Source organism: Macaca thibetana, chromosome 13, assembly GCF_024542745.1.
Source record: "Macaca thibetana thibetana isolate TM-01 chromosome 13, ASM2454274v1, whole genome shotgun sequence".
Taxonomy (NCBI): domain Eukaryota; kingdom Metazoa; phylum Chordata; class Mammalia; order Primates; family Cercopithecidae; genus Macaca; species Macaca thibetana.
This window is the reverse complement of record NC_065590.1, coordinates 60762610-60781433: the sequence shown is the minus strand read 5'-3', so window position 1 is coordinate 60781433 and position 18824 is coordinate 60762610. Positions and strand designations below refer to the sequence as shown.

The 18824-nt window shown below is 45.5% G+C and overlaps 1 protein-coding gene across 2 annotated transcripts in view; it reads left to right on the top strand.

Moving 5' to 3' along the window:
- The window catches only part of EPAS1 (endothelial PAS domain protein 1), a 90369-nt gene that overhangs the window by 52225 nt on the left and 19320 nt on the right, over positions 1–18824 (top strand). For both annotated transcript variants that reach the window (XM_050754724.1, XM_050754723.1), the window contains exons 3-6: positions 7938–8089; positions 8502–8586; positions 12389–12507; positions 12634–12839. In XM_050754724.1, coding sequence (XP_050610681.1) covers positions 7938–8089; positions 8502–8586; positions 12389–12507; positions 12634–12839 — 562 coding nt within the window. The remainder of the gene's footprint in view (positions 1–7937; positions 8090–8501; positions 8587–12388; positions 12508–12633; positions 12840–18824) is intronic.

Here is an 18824-nt window from a genome sequence, read left to right as displayed (position 1 = left end):
AGCCCTGGCAAGGTTGGATTGCTGGATATAAGAAAGGCCGGGAGACTCCATCACAGGGCATTTGTGCACCCCTCCCTTTAAAAAGGCTTGTCTTCCTGGATAACTGAGGGCAAAGTCAGCTAATGTTGCAGTCATCTTTACATATAAAGAGTAGACAGTGGAGGATTTCATGACTGGATGAAGGCCTCTTCCCCACAATGAGACCCCTCTTCCCTCCTTTCCTGCTGTGGTACTTGAGATTCTGCTCTTAGACATTAATTCCTTTGGATTAATCATTGCTTCCTTCATCACCACTCCAATTCCTCCACCAACACAAAGCCCCAGAAGGGGTAATACAGGTTGAGTATCCCTTATCCGAAATGCTTGGGACCAGAAGTATTTTTGATTTTTTAATTTTTTTGGATTTTGGAATATTTGCATTGTATTTATCAGTTGAGCATCCCTAACCCGAAAATCTGAAATTTGAAATGCTCCAACGAGCATTTCCTTTGAATGTTGTGTTGGATTTTGGAGCATTTCAGATTTCAGATTTTCAGATTAGGGACAGTCAACCTGTATATTAATTGTAGAACGCCTCTGACTAAATTTGGACTCGTTGAGTGTTTCTCCTTGTTACACAGATAAGTGAAGGACAGACAGGTTAATATTGCTCAAAGTCACACATTTAGCACATGGTGAACCTGCACCTGGAATTCAAGTCCTTTTGAATTTTGGTCCATGGGAAAACAGACATGGGACGGCAAGAGCATTTTGTAAACCTGGTCAGGCTAAGATGTTGACAAGGGCTGGGGTGTGGGGTGTGGGGGAAGGGAGAAGGTAGGGGAACGAAGGTCAACAGAGGCAGCTGGGGGCCAGTGTGATGGGGAGGAGGTCCTCACACATTCAGATAATTATTCCTGTCCTTCCCCCTAGTGCAGGGCTTCGTTTTCCATGCTTGCCCTCCTGGGCCTGGCTGGCTGTCTCAGTGGTTCAAAGGTTGGCCTGGAGAAGGCCAGGAGTTAGGCTGGGCTCTCTGAGCACATCTACCCATGTGTGTGCTGGTGTGAGCCCTCGTGTGCTGATGAGAACCCCTGTGTGCTAAACACACCCACAGAGATAGGACCAGAGTGGCCACACTGGGACATCCCTTATCTGTCCCATCTCAGGAGCCTGTTGAAAGTTGTGGACACAAACTTGCCTGCCCTCTGGCTGGGCTTGGCCCTATACCAGCTAGAGCCCTTAGCCTGTCAGCTCTGGTCCTCTCTGTCCCAAGGAAAGAAATGAAGGAAAGGGATAAAAAGTTTCTACTTTTGGCCATGTGGTCCTGGTGTCCTTGAAGGAGAAGTTCTCACCGAACGAGCACAGACCAGGGAGGAGGAGATGGTTTCTCAGCACCCGCTTTTCTCTGACTTCTCTCTTAGACTTCGGCTGCGCATTCTCTAGACTGATTGTTGAATTACTTTCAGAAATTGTGAGACAAGATCTTTTTCTTTCTAAATCGTATTTTGCTTTTCCAACACATGTAGCATCATGAAGAAGAGTACAGGATTTGTGGGCAGATAGACCTGCACTGGAATCTTAGTTTGGCTGCTTTCTTTCTCTGCAATGTTGTAAAAATTTCTCTTTGAGCTTTAGTTTCCTCATCTGCACAAAGGGAATAATGGTGCTTACCCTGCAATGTTATTTGAGGATTGAGATAATAGATATAAAAGGCCTTATCCTCTAGCCTGCCACATATTAAGGTCTCAATAAGTTACAGCTTAGAAATAAAAATTATTATAAACAAATATATTGATTTATATTAAATATAGGCTTCTGGAGAAATGATGTAAAAGAAAACCCAATGTAAATTCTTACTATCCTGTAACCTATCTTCTAGCAATTTCTATCAAAATGCAGAGTTGTCAAGCTTTTCCAAGGCAAAACAACCCACACATTCATTATTTAAGCATTTCTAACAAAGGTGAGTACCAATTTTGGCTCACTTTATAATAGGAAATAGCTGGTTGCATACCTCAAAGTTCAAAAGGCTAAAAAATACCAGGTTTTTCTTTAGAAAAGTTTCTCTTTACTTAGTAACATGTTTCCCTTTGATTTTCACAGTAGGCTGTTCTGTGTGGGAATGTTGGAGAGGAAACCTCAACGTTGAGAAATTCAGGCTGTGGGTCTGGGCTGCCGATTGAGATTCATATCACAGGAAGCAAACTGAAACAATAGCTTTATGATATTAGCTTCCACGCTGGGCTGAGGACAGAACACACTCTTACAGGAACATCGGTGGAAATGCCACTTGATTGTCTTAAATCCTCTTTCAAGATGAGCCCCACAAACCATGAGCGAATCAGGGTCAACTCTGCATTCTGAGGGCATTAAACCGCAGTGAATATACAAAATTTGCTTTTCATTGTAAAATTAAATTTTGGGCTTGCCCAAACTCATGCATGATGAAGTCAAATTCATTTTCCATGGAGCTGGAGATCAGCATGAAGCAGGGTTTCTAAAGAGAAGTGTCAGTTGCATTATGGATTCATCATTTGCTTAGCAAAGACATCAGTTATAACAAGAGGTTGTTTTCCTGATCTGTAGACTACTAAGAGAAAGATACTAAAATGTGATTTTAAAGTTTTTAAGGCTTGATATGACCTTCCCATGCAGGAAAAGTGGGACAAAGAAAGAACTGTGCAGGCAGATACATGTTCTGGTACCCTCTCATACCCCACTTTCAGACTTCTGTTCCCAGGCTTTCACCCCTACCTCCACCCCTTTGTCCCACCTACTCCAAATCAAGGCCTTTTTCTGTCCTGTTTGGAAAGAGCTCAATAAGCTGATTCATGTAAGGATGTTAATGGGTGAGAACAGCTAATATACAATCTCTTCTAGAGATACTGACTTTGTTCAGATCATTCCTTTAACTTAAACTAAAAAGTCTGCTCAGTCAATAGATGTTTGCTGAACCCAGTCCTGTACTACATCTTATGGAGGGTAATGCAGAGAGGCAAGATAGGATAGTAAGATATATGCAAAGAACAAAGGCATGAATCTCTCCTAGTGGACTTTCAGGACTTCCAGGGAGCCCAGGAAGATCAGGAAGGACACAGTGCCTTCTGTCAAAGGCATCAGAGAAGCCCAGGCCTGCTAATGGTGGCATTTAAAGGTATGGCTAAGGCTCCAGTAAGCAATCCCAGAATGATTTCCCTATAGTTTGACTGGCACTGCTCTTGCAGTCTGCACATCTGGGAGGGCGGGGATTGGGAGTCAGGCCGTGGGTCAGGTGGAGGGGAGGAATCGGTTTAGGCAGAGCCTTAGAAGGAAGGCCCCTGTGGTGGTCACAAAGTGGTGACTGCCAAGCACGTCTGAACCAGGAAGACCCCATCAGAATGGCTTTGAGAACAGTCAGAGCAGTCCTGGAACTTCTCGGAGTAGGAAACAAGAGGTAAAGTGACCTTGGTCGAATAAAATTGCAGCCAGTATTCTGACCAGCAGCACCGTGGGGCAGCCTGGTCTCTGAGACCACTCAGGAGGCTCTGCTCTGGCCACTCTGCCTGCTCTCTCCCAATGCACAGCCCCTGCTGCCCAGGAAGTCCCACCCCACATGGGCGGTGCTGCTTGAAGGAAATGAGCGATGCTCCGGAAAAAGTGCTCCAAAACCTCAGCCCGCGCATATCCTGGCTGTGGGGAGTCATCAAAGCCTGTTTACTGGGGCTATTTTTAGCATTAAAGAATCTTGTTATGCTCCCCAGGATGGGCATGCGCCGTCTCAGCAGAGCACCTCTGGTTTTAATGACCCATCTCTCATCTTTGGGGTCAAACCCTGCAGGGTCCTCGGAAGCAAGTAACTGAGATCTAGAGCCCAGGATGATTTACAGACCCAGTTGGTGGCTTATTGAGCACCTACTCTGGGCTCCTCACTTGGTTCTGACGAAGAGTTGATGCTGGATGGTTGCATCACCTTACAGCAGTTTATCTCTGTCTTCCCCACCAGTCTGTCGATTCCGAGGGGATTGCTCTTACACCTTTCAGTATCCCTGATTCTCCTTAGGACAGGACCGAGCACACAGTAAGTGACACTTGTGGACAGATTACCTTGTGCCTAGCATAAAGCAGACATGAACACAGCAGAAACTTCATAACGGTGTAGGGAATGAGTGCATTTTTCCATGTCCCTAACACTGAGCAGGATATTAATGGTACATCAGGGAAGACACAGTGTTCACAGGGGAAGGGGCAGAGGGGTCTTCAGCCAATTTGTGACATGAGCCTCCAGGGTGACTAATCCCCCAAAGCAATGCTTTGAGATGCCTCCAGGGTGAGGGTCTACCTCCTGGCTCCACAGTTTTCATTCTCAGCTGCAAGCTGGGAGTGACCTGGCCAGGTTCCTTCAGAAGCTCCCAGGAGAATAAGCAGGTGCTGAGAGCAAATAGTCCCACAGAGGGAAGAGACCCTGCCCCAGCCCTGCCGTTGCAGGGTTCCTGGGGCCAACCTGGTGGCTTCCTGCTCCTCCAGCCATTGTGACCTTAGTCCCAAGACATTCTGTTTCCCTTCGTGGCCCTAGATTGCCCCTCTCCCTCCCAGAGGCCAGCTGACCCGAAGCTGCTGTAGCCAATTTCGCCGCCTCCTGGAAGCAAATGCACTGGGCATGGGTGGAAACCAGTTTGGCTGTGTTGGAACCGTTAAAAACAGGAAATTTTAAGCAGGACTATTTCCTCTGGGACTAGTTAACCCAAATAGGGTTGTCTTGGGATTACTCCAGATTTTGAAGTCAGCGTTACCACTGAGATCAAAGAAATTGAAGAGAAAATATCTTCTCAGTTGGCTGGAAACCACAGGGTTGGCCTCTGTGTGTCTATAGAAGGTGGTCACCTATCTGGTGTGATTGAAGTGGCGCTGAAAACCTCTCCTCACTCATCTCCAAAATCAGTCACCACCTGCCAACACAGGCTAAATAAGGTCACTCATAGGACCTCTGAGTTGAGGCAGTAGCTCTCAGCATATGGTCCTATGAGTAGAAGCTAACATTCACAGTGGCATCACCCACACCTGGGACATTGGTTCATCATCACTTCAGCGGGCTGGTCAGCTGGCAAAGAACAGCATCACCTGTGAGCTTTTTAGAACAAACAGATTCAGTTCCCACTAAAGACCTACTGAACCAGGAACCCAGCAGGGGCTCATCCAGGGCCAGCTTCATGGGCATGCAGCACAGGCGGTCTTAGAGGGCGCCACACTGAGAAGCTTCTCAGGCTTGGTTTAATTTTTCCAATGAGAGGTCTCGCATTTTTATTTTGCACTGGGCCACACAAATTATGTAGCAGTCCTGGTCCCAGACATTTTTCTTTTAGCCTGGCCTATAGATGATTCTGATGCATACTCAAATTTGAAAGCCCTGAGTTAAGTCATTTTCTACCCTAAAGCCCCCACTCAAAAGAAGATTTTAGCTGGGAAAGCTAACATTCACAGTGGCATCACCCACACCTGGGACATTGGTTCATCATCACTTCAGCGGGCTGGTCAGCTGGCAAAGAACAGGTGTATCAGCAGAAACCCCAAGCAGGGATCAGGTGTGCGCATATGTATGGTATAAGGCCATTCCCATGACCTGTGGTTCTCCTTTCTCCAGGCTACCCACCTGAAACAGGGTGTAGAGAGGAAAGAATTTCCCTAATTTTGTTTCACCATTTTAGCAAAACAGAGGGAAAGCCACGGGGCCTTACTCTGTACAGCCCAACTCTTGGCTCTGAAGGCTTGCCCATCCCTGGACAGGACCCACTGTGATGCTGTGCAGAAGGCACCTGTGACTCCGGCGTGTTCTCTCATCCTGTGTCCTGAAAGGTAGCTGGTCCCCTGTGCCTCCACTGAAGCCTCTTGGTAGGAAGATCTTGTAATGTGGATTTGTTCTTCTTGAGGAATAACGGCAGGTAACCCAAAGCTTAAATTTAGAGGCTCGAGGAAAAAGATAAAAGAGAAATCCAGTGCCCTTGCAGAAAGGCCCTTCAACCACATTTCACAGCATTGATGTGTCCCTGGCCAAGTGGCCCATACATTGAATTGCATTTTGCATTCCTTAGAATAGTCTCCATTTGAAAGACTCCTTTTAGTTAAGTGAATATTAATATTTGCAAGTGACAAATTATTCTCTAATCTCCTCGTTCTGTAAATCAAGTGAGGCATACTTTGATTGATGTTTGCACTGGATAAATACAAATTTTCATAAGTAAATTCTTTGGAGTTAAATAATGAACTAGGAGAAGTGGGCTGAAATAAAGTCTGTGGTCTGTGTATAACAACCAGAGACCTGGTGCCTATGAGGTTTTTTTGGTCTGGGACAAGAGCCGAGTCTGTATTTTTCAGATAGCAGAGGTATACTAGACAGGCCAGGATACTCAAAGTGTGGGTGGTTCGGGTGGAAGTTTTCCCAGGCTGCACCCAGCAACCACCTGTACAGCCTGCTGAGAATGCAGTTGCCTGCTCACTCTGTTCTGCACCTCTGGGCTTCACTCTCTCCAAACCACTCTGTATGCCATTGCCAGACTGATCTCCCCAAAGCAGTGCTTTGAGATGTACTCCTCTGATCACATTTGCTTGACACATGAGGCCCCTCCAGGACACTGGGCCTGTCTCACCAGCCCAATCTCTGAGACTGGAAGATGGATTCTCCTCTTGAGCCAGATGGGCCTCTCTTCAGTCTAGGAGGGAGCTTGCTCCAGGGGTTTTCCAGTGCTCACACAATCCCATCTGGTTCAGAAGGCCCTTCTTTCATTCCACAGAGTGAAATCTGTTTTTCTAAGTCTCTGCAAATCTTCTTTGGAACAGTTAGTTGTCTGTGATCACCCCAAAGTGACCCCCTTGTCCTCTGACCCTTAGAGCTCGTCCCATCTACACTTTTCCTTGGAAGCCCAGCTATGACACCCTTGAACTTTTACTTAGCTTTGCATCTCTGAGTGCTATATATTCCTCACCCGGGATCTGAGCAATTTGAGGGTAGTGCATGTCTTGGAGCAGAAAGAAGAAAGAATTTACTGTTGTTATAGTTTTAGGCACTTTACATACTTATCTAATCCTTACAATTCAGAGGTGGAAATTGTTATTCCCATTTAGCTGATGAGGAAAGTGATATCCAGAGAGGTTGTTCCTTATTCAGAGTCATAGCCTAATAGGAGGGTGATCTAGGAAGAGAACCTGTGTTTAACTCCAAAGCCTATGAATGGTTGAGTGTGGCTTCTGGATTCAGCTGTCAAAGCTTGCTAACTTTGCAATCTTTATACCTTTGGACAAATGGCTTAACCTCTGTACACTTCATCTGTAAAATGAGATTAAGAATAGTATCTACCTCGTAGGTCACTGTGAAGATTACATAGCATGCTTAGTGCAGTACCTTTCATGTTGTGATTGCAGTATATATTAGCAGCTAAAATTTGTTCCTGCTTCTATGAGTACCATTATATTCAGGCATACTTTGATTGATGTTTGCACTGGATAAATACAAATTTTCATAAGTAAATGTCTTTGGAGATAAATAGTGAACTAGGAAAAAAGGGCTGAAATGAAGTCGGTGGTCTGTGTATAACCACCAAAGACCTGGGGCCCAAGAGGTGTTTTTGGTCTGAGACAAGAGCCGAGTCTACAGGCTGTACAGGTGCTTGCTGGGGGCAGCCTGGGAAAACTTCCACCCCGAACCACTCACACAGCAGCTCCTACTGCTCCCGTTGCTAGTGCCAGAAGTACTGTTGTCACAACAAGCACACCGTCCTCACAGCCCCTGTCAGGGTGTCCTCTGTGCAGTGGTGCTCATCCAGTGCCTGCTGCCGGGCTGGGGCAGACATTCAGATGGTCGGCAGTGCGCGTTTCCAGAAGAGTCCACCCGATGCCTTTGCGCCATCCCTGGCAAATGCCTATCTGTGCCAGTCACATCTGTTTTCACTCCACATTCATGTAACTGTCCCACCCCCCTCTCTTTCCAGTTTGCTCTGAAAATGAGTCTGAAGCTGAAGCTGACCAGCAGATGGACAACTTGTACCTGAAAGCCTTGGAGGGTTTCATTGCCGTGGTGACCCAAGATGGCGACATGATCTTTCTGTCAGAAAACATCAGCAAGTTCATGGGACTTACACAGGTGACACCCCCCTCTATCTCTTTCAAAAGAAGAAATGTTTCCATTTGGGGGTAGAAATGAGTAGAAGGTGCTAGCCACAATCCCACTTGACCTTTCCCTGTAAATGGCCACTGTGACCCTCGCTGACCTCAGGCCACATGCCTCAGGCCACAGTCCCACCCCCAGGCATTGGGTTTGGCTTTGCTTATGTCCATCCTGGCAGACAGCTCTCTACTGACTCATTAACAGACTCTGTCATCAGTAATCCCCCATTACATCTTTCTGTCTGTGGACCTGACACTGGACTGGGATTATGAGAAAACCCAATTCAATCTCCTCCCTGCCTCCAAATCTGGAAGGTGGCTCAGCTTCCTCTTGGAGTCTTTTACTTCACTGTTAGGAATAATGATGCCTAACCTTGTTTTTGAAACAGGTGGAGCTAACAGGACATAGTATCTTTGACTTCACTCATCCCTGCGACCACGAGGAGATTCGTGAGAACCTGAGTCTCAAAAATGGTATCCTTAATTGTGTTTATTTCCTTCTTGCCCTCACTGGGTGGGAATCTGCCTCCCCTTTGTCTACAAGTATAAGGGAGATAGCTCATGGCCTTGCAATGCAGGAAAAATGGATGTCCTTAAAAAATTTAGCTAGGCTGGCCCTCCGTTTAAGTGTGTAGCCTGTGAGATGAGATTGGGGCATTGAGAGGACCCGGTACTCAGAAGTATCTCCTGCTGGCCCCACATGGTGCCTGGTGTCCCACTACTAGGGGACTCCTTTGGGTTAGGACACTGTCTCTAGGAGGTTTCATCACCCAAGAGTCAAGCATCTCTGCCAAATGACACCACCCAAACCAGTGAGAAACCAGTCTGTGCCAAAGTGCTTATAGGAACTACTGTAGTTATCTATTGCTGTGGAACAAACCACCTAAAACATAGGGCTTTGATGATTATCTCCCAGCGTTCTGTGGGTTCAGTGGGTGGGTCTTATTCTCCATGTGATGTCAGTGGGGCTGCAGTCATCTGGGGGCCAGACTAGGCTGGGGTGATCAGGATAGCTCACACATGTCTGGGACCTTGTGTCAGGTGGCTGGAACCCTGGATTCAGCTGGCATGCTGGGACAATGGGACTGTTCTGTCACTCCATGGAATCTCAGAGACTCTCCCTCTCCATACGGTGTCTCTAGGATAGCCAGACATGTGGCAGCTCAGGGCTCCCAGAAGCACTAAGGTGGAAGTTGCCAGGCCTTCCCAAAGTTTTGTCCTCAAATTAGCAGAGCATCACTTCTGCCCCATGTTGTTGGTTAGAGCATGTTACAGGACAGCCCTGGCTCATTGTGGGAGGAAACTACACAAAGCCATGAGTGTCAAAAGGCATGGCTTGTTGGAGCTACTTTTGGAGATGAGCTACCACAGGAAATGGTACCCTGATGAGACATAGGTCAAGTAGGTTTTGACGGAGAAGAGATTTAAAAAGATCTAGCGTACAGGACCTTACCCATGGCGATACCCAGCAGGTGCCAGTGGATGAGAGGACCTACACAGGCAGAAAGCACGTTGCAATGGCAGTGGAGCTTCCTCTCTCGTAACTGTGGCCATTCAACAAAGGCATGAATAGGGACATTGTTAAGAGGACTGAAGCTTTGGGCAGAAGTGGGGCTTAATGACTGTCAAGGTCCCTTCCAAACCTGAGATTCTGTCACTGGTCTGGGCAGATTCTGTGCATGTCTAGATGTCCTCTTTAATAATATCACCTGTCACTGCCATGGGGCTTATGCTTGTCCAACCTGAATAACAGAGGCAGTGAGGCTAAGCCTACAAGGGTTGGCTCTTATTACCACACATGCTGCAAAAGCAGATACTTCATTGGCTCACCTCCACCCTGTTACAGACTGAGCCTGCAAAGTACAGAATTACAACCACCTCCTCTTCTACCACTGCCACAGCTCCCTCACCCAGCTTCTCTGCTCTCTCATCTGCAGGCCTTAGGCCACCTGGGTCCTAGAGAACACTGGCAGAGAGCACCCGATCGGCTGCTCAATGTCTTGTCTGGTTCTATGGGGAAAGGGCTACCACACTTTCTAAATTTCTCTAAAAAGAGATTCATGTTCTGAATGGGTAGGTGCTGAAAGCCTGAGGAAACCAAAGATTGATTTCTTCTCTACTCCAGAAACCTTTGGGCCTTTGGGTTCTTAGTCTCAGTTCAACCACTGACCATAGTCTGAGTTTGAGTCTGTGACCAGAAGCAAGTACCCTACTTCTCTGTTCCTCAGAGTCTGTCTTTTCAAATTGCTGGTATTGGACTAGGCAAAGGTGACGACCTTTCAGTTCTCAAGTGCCATGATTCACAGCCAAGTGACCTCTAATTATCTGAGTAGAACTTTAGATCTCTTGATCTGCATATTGAGGACTTGGGATCAAACTCATGAATCAGCAAGTCTTCACTGAAGGTACTAGCCTGTGGATGGACTCATAATCTAGACCTAAAGGGTTAGTGTGAGTTCCTAGAGGAAAACAAAGCCATGAGGCAGATTGCGGAAGGTTTTGAAGGCCAGGTGGAGGGCCTTGAACTTTATTCCATAGACAATGGGGAACTATTGAAGGTTTTTGTGCAGGGGTGGAGTGATCTGTGTGGAGCAGTGTTTAGAAAGAACGATCAAGGCCGGGCACAGTGGTTCACGCCTGTAATCCCAGGACTTTGGGAGGCTGAGGTGGGTGGATCACGAGATCAAGAGATCGAGACCATCCTGGCCAACATGGTGAAACCCTGTCTCTACTAAAAATAGAAAAATTAGCTAGGTGTGGTGGCACACGCCTGTAATCCCAGCTACTTGGGAGGTGGAGGCAGGAGAATCACTTGAACCCAGGAGGCAGAGGTTGCAGTGAGCCAAGATCATGCCACTGAACTCCAGCCTGGTGACAGAGCGAGACTCCATTTCAAAAAAAAGAAAGATCCAGTGTCAACATGGGGAGAATCTAGAGGTTAGCAAGTTAAAAGACCTCAGTAATACCCAAGCAACAGCCACAAATGAATCCCTCCAGCCCCCTCATACCCAACAACTGGTCTGGTCCTGGTGGTGGGGCCAGATCCCAAGATACAGGTATATCTCATTGTATGCTAACCCCACCTCTGAAAATTAAAATGGCAAGAATCATAATTTGGTGTGGGAGAAATGGTTTTATAATCGTGATGAAGGAATGTTCTCTCCTTTTTTAAAAAAAATTCACTATTCAGTCTCTTACTGAGTGGGGTCCCCTAAGGGTGTTGAAGTTTTGTTCAAGGGTGCCACAATTCCTTTGACACATAACTCTTCAGGAATATGTGAGTCAAGTCAAGGTCCTCTGGAAGTTTAAGTGCAGGGGCTGGTGACTGTTCCTGGAGGAAGGAGTGTGACTATTTGAAACAAGGCTCCAGATTGTTCTATGATGCTGGGTAGGGGCAGGATTATATCTTTGAAAGTAGGAACCAGAGATGGTGGTGTAGGCAGGATTTGGACATAGACAAGTGGGATTCAGCTGGCACTCTATTCATTACTTTGTTTTACAAAAAGTGGAAAATGGTCCTGAATGGGTAGGCTGTTTGGCAACTATAAGGAAGGAAGCTATATTGCTGGTCTTGGTGATTTATTTAATTCTTGCTGAAAGAGAGGATATGATCCAGGTTGAGTTAATCTGTAAAGTGGACTTGCTCACCAAATCCACTGTAAGGAGATTCGTACCAGAGGTCTCTCTAGAGCCTTGATACATATGTCACTTCAGGGAGAAAGCTAATGGCATGGTATCCTGAACACAGCTATTGCATTTTGCAAATGGAGTACAGGAGGGGTTAAATTCCTCCTGAGAGACAGGTTATATAAAGGAAAGACGGGAGTGTCTGAGAGACATTTCTAACCTGTGAGGCTTACACTCTTGGAGTAACTGTGGCCTCACCCAGATTGTCCCTTGGAATTTCTGCAAGGACCTGGTCCTTGCCCCAGAAAAGGGTTGCTGAGTTAGTGGCTGATATGCACTCATTGTCTCTGAAGTGTTGCTCTGAAGGAACCACTGACCATGTTTCAGAAGCAATGGGAAATCAAATGATGCAGCAGCTCCTACCTTGTGGGAGTTAATACTCCAGTGGAGGAGATAAGCTGGAGAGTGGGAACCATTAGTCCACAGGCCATGATGGAGCTCAGTGTTGATGGCAGACTACAGGTGCTAAGAGAGCAGATATTTGGAAAATACAAACAATAGGCTGCCAAAAAAACTGCAGCTGGGCCCCTCTCATGAATATCCATACAAGACTAACTTCAGCTGGTTCTTCCCATCCTTCCACATTCAGGCTCTGGTTTTGGGAAAAAAAGCAAAGACATGTCCACAGAGCGGGACTTCTTCATGAGGATGAAGTGCACGGTCACCAACAGAGGCCGTACTGTCAACCTCAAGTCAGCCACCTGGAAGGTAGGGCAACATCAGGCCTGGGTTGGAGTCCCAGGTGTAGGGCGATGGCAGTGTGGGGGATGCCTAAGACCCTACCCCCACCCCCAGCACTCGGCCCCATGTCTGACCCTTCCATGCCTATCTCAGGTCTTGCACTGCACGGGCCAAGTGAAAGTCTACAACAACTGCCCTCCTCACAATAGTCTGTGTGGCTACAAGGAGCCCCTGCTGTCCTGCCTCATCATCATGTGTGAACCGATCCAGCACCCATCCCACATGGACATTCCCCTGGACAGCAAGACCTTCCTGAGCCGCCACAGCATGGACATGAAGTTCACCTACTGTGATGACAGGTAGGGGGCCATAAGTGTGTATGCTGTGGGCAGAGATGGGTCTTACCTGTGTGTGGGGGGAGTTGTGCCCGTATTAAAGATACGGAACTAGACATAGATGTGGTATTGCCGGGTGCCATGTTCATGGACCTGTGCCACTGTTTCATTGCATCAGTGACCCTCAGAGGTTCCTGGTACTGTATTTGGTGGTCTCCCATGGACAGAGTTACAGGGTCCATCTGCAGAGCTTTCCTGGTACGCAACTCTTCTCATCATTGTGGTGTGAACATATTTCTCCATACATGTATCAGGCTCCTAAGGAAATTCTCAAGGCGGTCTTCTGACCCAGGAGAAAGAGAAGAGTCTAGAGACTTCCATCTGTACTCCTGCTTTAGAGGCCAGTAAGGAGCATCAGCTTCTGCCCTGGAGACTGACCCTCTTCCATTACTGACTGAGCCTTTCCCTCTGCCTTATTCCTTCCTGCATGCAACTCCATTCCGGCCATTGTTCAGCCATTTTGAAGGCTAAGATGAAGGTAGCTAAGCTGGATGCTAAACCCCCAGTGCCAGGCCCAGTGTCTCTTGGCAGTCACAGTAGTGATTAAGAGCATGGGCTTCAGGTCTAGATGGCCTAGGTTCAAATTTAGTAATAAATGTTCAGTGTTAGCTCTTATTATCACCTTTATTAGAGTTGTTGAAAGAATGCCTAAGACTGCTTATGTAAGTCATGCCATCTCGGGTTCTTAGCTCATTTAGAAGATTGAAGCAGGTGGGGAAGAGGCTGGAGTTGTCATAGGAAGGAGTATTTAGACACCCTACAGCTCCTAACTCCCCCACCAGCCCTGCCTCTGGGACTGTGGAGCCTGATGATGGGAAGTAGGAGGAGGAAGATGGGGAGAACCGATGCCCGGAGCAATGCCCGGCCCCAGGGAGGGCAGGAAATGCAGAAGACTGGGCCCAGGGTAGGCCTGGCTTGAGTAAGTGCCACTGCGGCTTGCTGAGCAGCACACCCCGGATGTGCCCTTCCTGGCAGAGATCTCCCCGCCCGACCTCAGCTTTCTGCAGCATCTAGAGCCGCCATGTGTCCCAGGGTGATAGTTGCTGTGGCAGCTCTTTGTCACTCTTTTCTCATCTTCTAGGGTTTCTCCTCAGGAAACCCTGAGATCTCAGTTTCCCCTTCTCCAAAATAGAGATAACACTTTCTCAACCTGTCTCATGGGGTTGTTGTAAAATGAGATAATGGCTGTGCAAGCACTTTGAGAAGTCAAGACACCACAACACGTGTGAGGCTTCTTGTTATTGCTTATATCTTACTTCCTGTCCTTGGCCTCCTCCAAAGCAAAATCTTCCACTAAACTCAAGGAGCTGAAATCACTTCTGAAGGCAGTTAGTGGCTGGGGGGCAGGAAGAGGAAGAATCTGACCCCCAGATCAGCAAGAATCTGCCTTGTCTTAGCCAGCAGGAAACCACGGAACCCCAGGAAAAAAGCTCCTGCTCAGCCTCCCCTAGGCCTATCCACTTTTCTCTTATCAGCTGGACATCCCAAGGGCATCTGGTTTCTTCATGGGAGGGACCCTTCTCTCCAGGATGGGGTTTCTCTCCTCTGATTCCAGACTGGCCTGGTGTTGGTTGGTCGCCCCTTCTTAGAGTGGGCCACCACTTGTGGCACAATTTCAGAACTTTTGTAAAAGTATCCTTGAGTCATTCCTGTCCTTCAATTCTGACCACAGTAGGGCCAAGACTCACAGCTTTTGCAGCTAGTGGGAAGTTATATAAGTAGAAAGAAATGCTCTAACCTCATAGGGAGAAAATGTCATGTATGAAGCCTTTCGTCCTGGAACTTCGACACAGTCACCATTTATTGCACTTGGTGGTGGTGGTGGTGGTGGTGGTGGTGATAATGATGGTGGTTCAAGAAGAAGATCGCCCTTTTAGTGACAGGCACTGTAGGAATCCATGTTATAGGTAAAGTTATTTATCAGATGCAGTCTTTGTATTCAAGTGAACATTCTGGGCAGAACACAGCTTCATGCACCCCTCTCAGTAGTCTTGTGAGATAACATGGACAATCCCAGTGCATAGCTCCTGTGTCACTGGCTTTGAGGTGAAGTGGCTCAAGCTGACCTAGCCATATAGCCTGGGAGCATATATAGTGCTGTGGATGATGAAAGTCAGATACGTGCTTCACCCTGGTGAGTGAAGCACATCCGTAATGTGACTCCATAAGCACTCGGAAAACCCTACTGTCCCAGAAAATAACTTGGCATCCCTAGATAATAGGAGAGTTTTTTTCAGTTTAAGATTTTGATCCTTTTTACAGAGAAGAAATCCTCTGGAAAGGGTAATTCAGCATTATCCTTTATTCATTATCTTGGTTTAAATGAGTTTCAGGTAATTTTCTTAAGGTACTAACCTTTGGACAAAAGAAGAGGGGGAGAAACACAAGGAATTGGATGTCTAAATGTGGCTGGAGAGGAAATGTACATAGAAAGGGGAAAGACGCTCTGCTGACTTCTTAGTTTGGCTCAGGGCTGGTAGGCAGGGTAGCTTCTGGCTTAAAGGAAGTATCAAGCCTCGTGATTTAGGACTTTGTGACTCATAATGTAGAGGGTGATATTGCTTATAAGTTCTGTGGGACACACTGCATTTTCAGCAAAATCTTGCCTTTCAAGAAATCTAATTACATGGCCCCAAGTCTGAATTCAGTGGTGCTGGAGAGCTGCATGTAGAAGCATTTAAAGACATAGAATGCTGTGTCACACAGAAGTTGTGTTTAACCGATTAGCAGATTAGTTAACAAGGGCACAGACATGGCTTAGACAGTTGATGAAGTGACTATTTTAAGTCCTTAATCCCTAAGTGTTATATCTTAATTGCTTTGATGAGGCCTGGGATTTTTTGGTTTTGGTAGCTCGTTTTGTTTTCACTCGTTGTGTTGGGATGGGGAGAAGCATATGCACATGCACACATATACACACTCTCCGCCTCAATTCCCCTTCAGAGACAAATGCTGCAAAAACCAATGCCTGTCCATGATACCTAATGGGGTGAGGGGTTCTCCATTTTAATCAGAAAATTCACTAGATTTAATGACATCTGCACAAGGGGCTATGATTCCCACAAAGGGGATTGTTTTCCTACAAGAAAAGTTAGAATCTGAAGAAAATGTATGGCAGTTAGAATCCACAAAATCAATTTTGAAGCAGTTTGGTACTTGTCTTAGATATACTGAGACCACAGACACGATCAAGCAAAAAAAGAAAAAGGGTCATGGAGAAAAAGATGAAAGCACAGGAAAGAAGGGAGAGAAGTGGAAGAGAAAAAGACAACTCTAATTTTACACTGAACTCTCAGGTCAAATCAGTTGAATCTGAAACAACCTATTCGGAAACATCTGAAATTGAATAAAGGAATACAGATGGTTCAAAATGCATTTGTCCTCCTGTTAATGAGGGATCAGAGTACCATATTAAGTCTTGCATTAATTATTTTAAAAATAGTAAATACTTTAAAAAGTAAATTTCATAACAATTATGTCAATCACATTTATGTACCTATGGTCAACTGCTCTACACAAGGAAGCAAGTTGAGTAGCAGGGTAAAAGAAAAATGTCCTGATTATTGATGGAATTAATGATCTTTTCTTCATTTATGACTCAAATATAGGCATCTTACTCTGTTTCCCAAAATACTGAGCAACCAGTTACTAACTGTCATTTATTGAGCATCTGCCATGTAACTGTGTGCCAGAGACCATTACATCAAAGTAAAAGAGATGATTCCTGATCTCCAGGAGTTGAGAGTTTGAGACATAAGCCATTTAATGAAACCACAGTGAATGGTACAAAATACAACATTCCATTTACCCAAAAGGAAGATAAAAGTTGTTCCCAAGTAGTTTAACTTTAAAATAGGGTGGTTCTTAAATTCATGTGGAGGTGCCATCTAGTGGTGAAAGAGAGAACTGTGAAGGAAGGCAAGCCATCAGGGAGATAGAAGCAAAGCCTTTCTAATTATCATATAATCCTACTAAGATTCTGTTAGTTTTAGGAGTCTTCCTGTATCTTAGAAATAAATTATAAAACCAAATTATGTGGATAGGAGCAGTATCACGAGGGGAAAAGTTTTCAAAATTACAGTAAAAATTTCAAATCAACAAAGAGGGTCATACAATTTTTACAGGTAAAGAATTTGAGGGCAACCCTGTTTTGTCATTGGATTCATGCAACATAGGACATACTAATATCAGGAGTTACAGTTTAATAAATCAAGATGCCTACATTCCAAGTTCTGTGGATAAATTTATGGTGAATTGTTTTTGTACAAAGAAGTTGAGAATAAGTAAAAAAGGTAAAAGTGAGGGAAAGGTTGAGGATCCTAAAGATAATGTCAGTAAGTATAACTATAAATAAAGAGCCACAAGTTGTAAAACACACACACAACCTTCCGACGTATACACTTACCCCCACAGGTACCCTGTTACACTCCACAGACAGGATAGAAATGGATTTCCCATTAATTACAGAGCTGGTTGTATAGATTTCATATAACCATGTAGTATTTGAGGAAAACACAAAGCTTAAGTACCGTTTAAAGCAAACAAAATCTAGATGAAAATACATTAAAACCAACCAAAGGCACTGAAATCTGAGTTAGTGAACAGTGTAGGTATTAGTAAGGAAATGCAGTGTCAAAGCTTATAAGCACATATAGAAACCAAAATGAGATAAATCACGGGGTGCTGAGGAGAGGCGATGGGCAGAGTGTGGAAGGAAAGCAAGCTGACTTGAAGTATTTAATAGCAGATACATTCTTTGGAAAACAAATAGGTGGTTACGAAGTGCTTAAAACTTTTATCCTCTTAAACAGTTTAAATACTCTCTCACCATCTTGCTTACATGATTAATTTACCTAGCAAATCCTTTACTCGTGTAGGGAACGGGGTAAAAACTGCAGCCAGATCTTGCGTGACTCCAGGCAGTGGCATCTCAAGTCAAGGACTGTGGCGCTGCACCACACATGGATGGGTGCTGGCGATTACACACAGGGAGGAAGAGCGAGCCTTCTCAGGCCTTTGGGTGGATTCTTCTCTGCCCCTTGAGGTGGCAGCACTCACACTGAAGCCAAGAGAATAATTTTTTTGCAAGCACTCTGCTATAAGTGGTGTATTTTGAATAGAGCTTCTAAACAGTTTTGAGAGTAAAGGGCAATGAATCATTCATTTTACATTTTGAAGGCACATCTCACTCTGAAGTCTGGAGCTCAGAGAGCTGGCCCACATATGCACTTGGGGTAACACCAACTTCAAAGTTTAACAACCCCCTTTAAAACCGTATTTCCTATTTCCTTTCATCCTTCCTCTGCCTCCTTGTGGCTGCCTATCTATCTGCATCTCTCTCCTCACTGCATCTTGGTCTGCTGTTTTTTGACTTTATTATTAAAAAGTATCCTCTGTTCTTATGTTTGAAATCTGGTGAATTAAGTCCTCGTACATTTCTCTCTTCTCTTAGAACAGCCCTACTGAGTTGACTTTTAAATTTATGGTTGACCTCCAACTGATTTTCTTTTTCCCAGTGAGTCAGGGGTCCTTAATTAGAAAGAAAGAAAAAAAAAAAAAAAAAAAAAAAAAAAAAAAAAAAAAAAAAACAGTTCCCTGGCCCCTGATGGAGAGAGCAGATGAACCTGTGTTATCACAGCCCAGCTCGGAAGGCTTGTCTGGAGCCTGGGGGAAATGAGCGGGGAAGGCCCTTGTGTGCCGTAGGAGCGACCTTATAAACAAGCTCGGTTCATTAACCTCCCCACTGGCGTCTACGTGCCTGCACATGGGGGCGAATGACCATGAGCTTTAAGTTGGGGTTTCCTGGCTTTGTGAAGTTTGACAACTCAAATGTTCTTCAATTGTGTTTGGGATGTGGTGTATTTCCCAGTTTTTATAGTAGTCTGTTTAAAGGAATGAAGAAAGACATTAAATATTTATTTTAGTTGACAAGATAAATGAAAGCTGCTA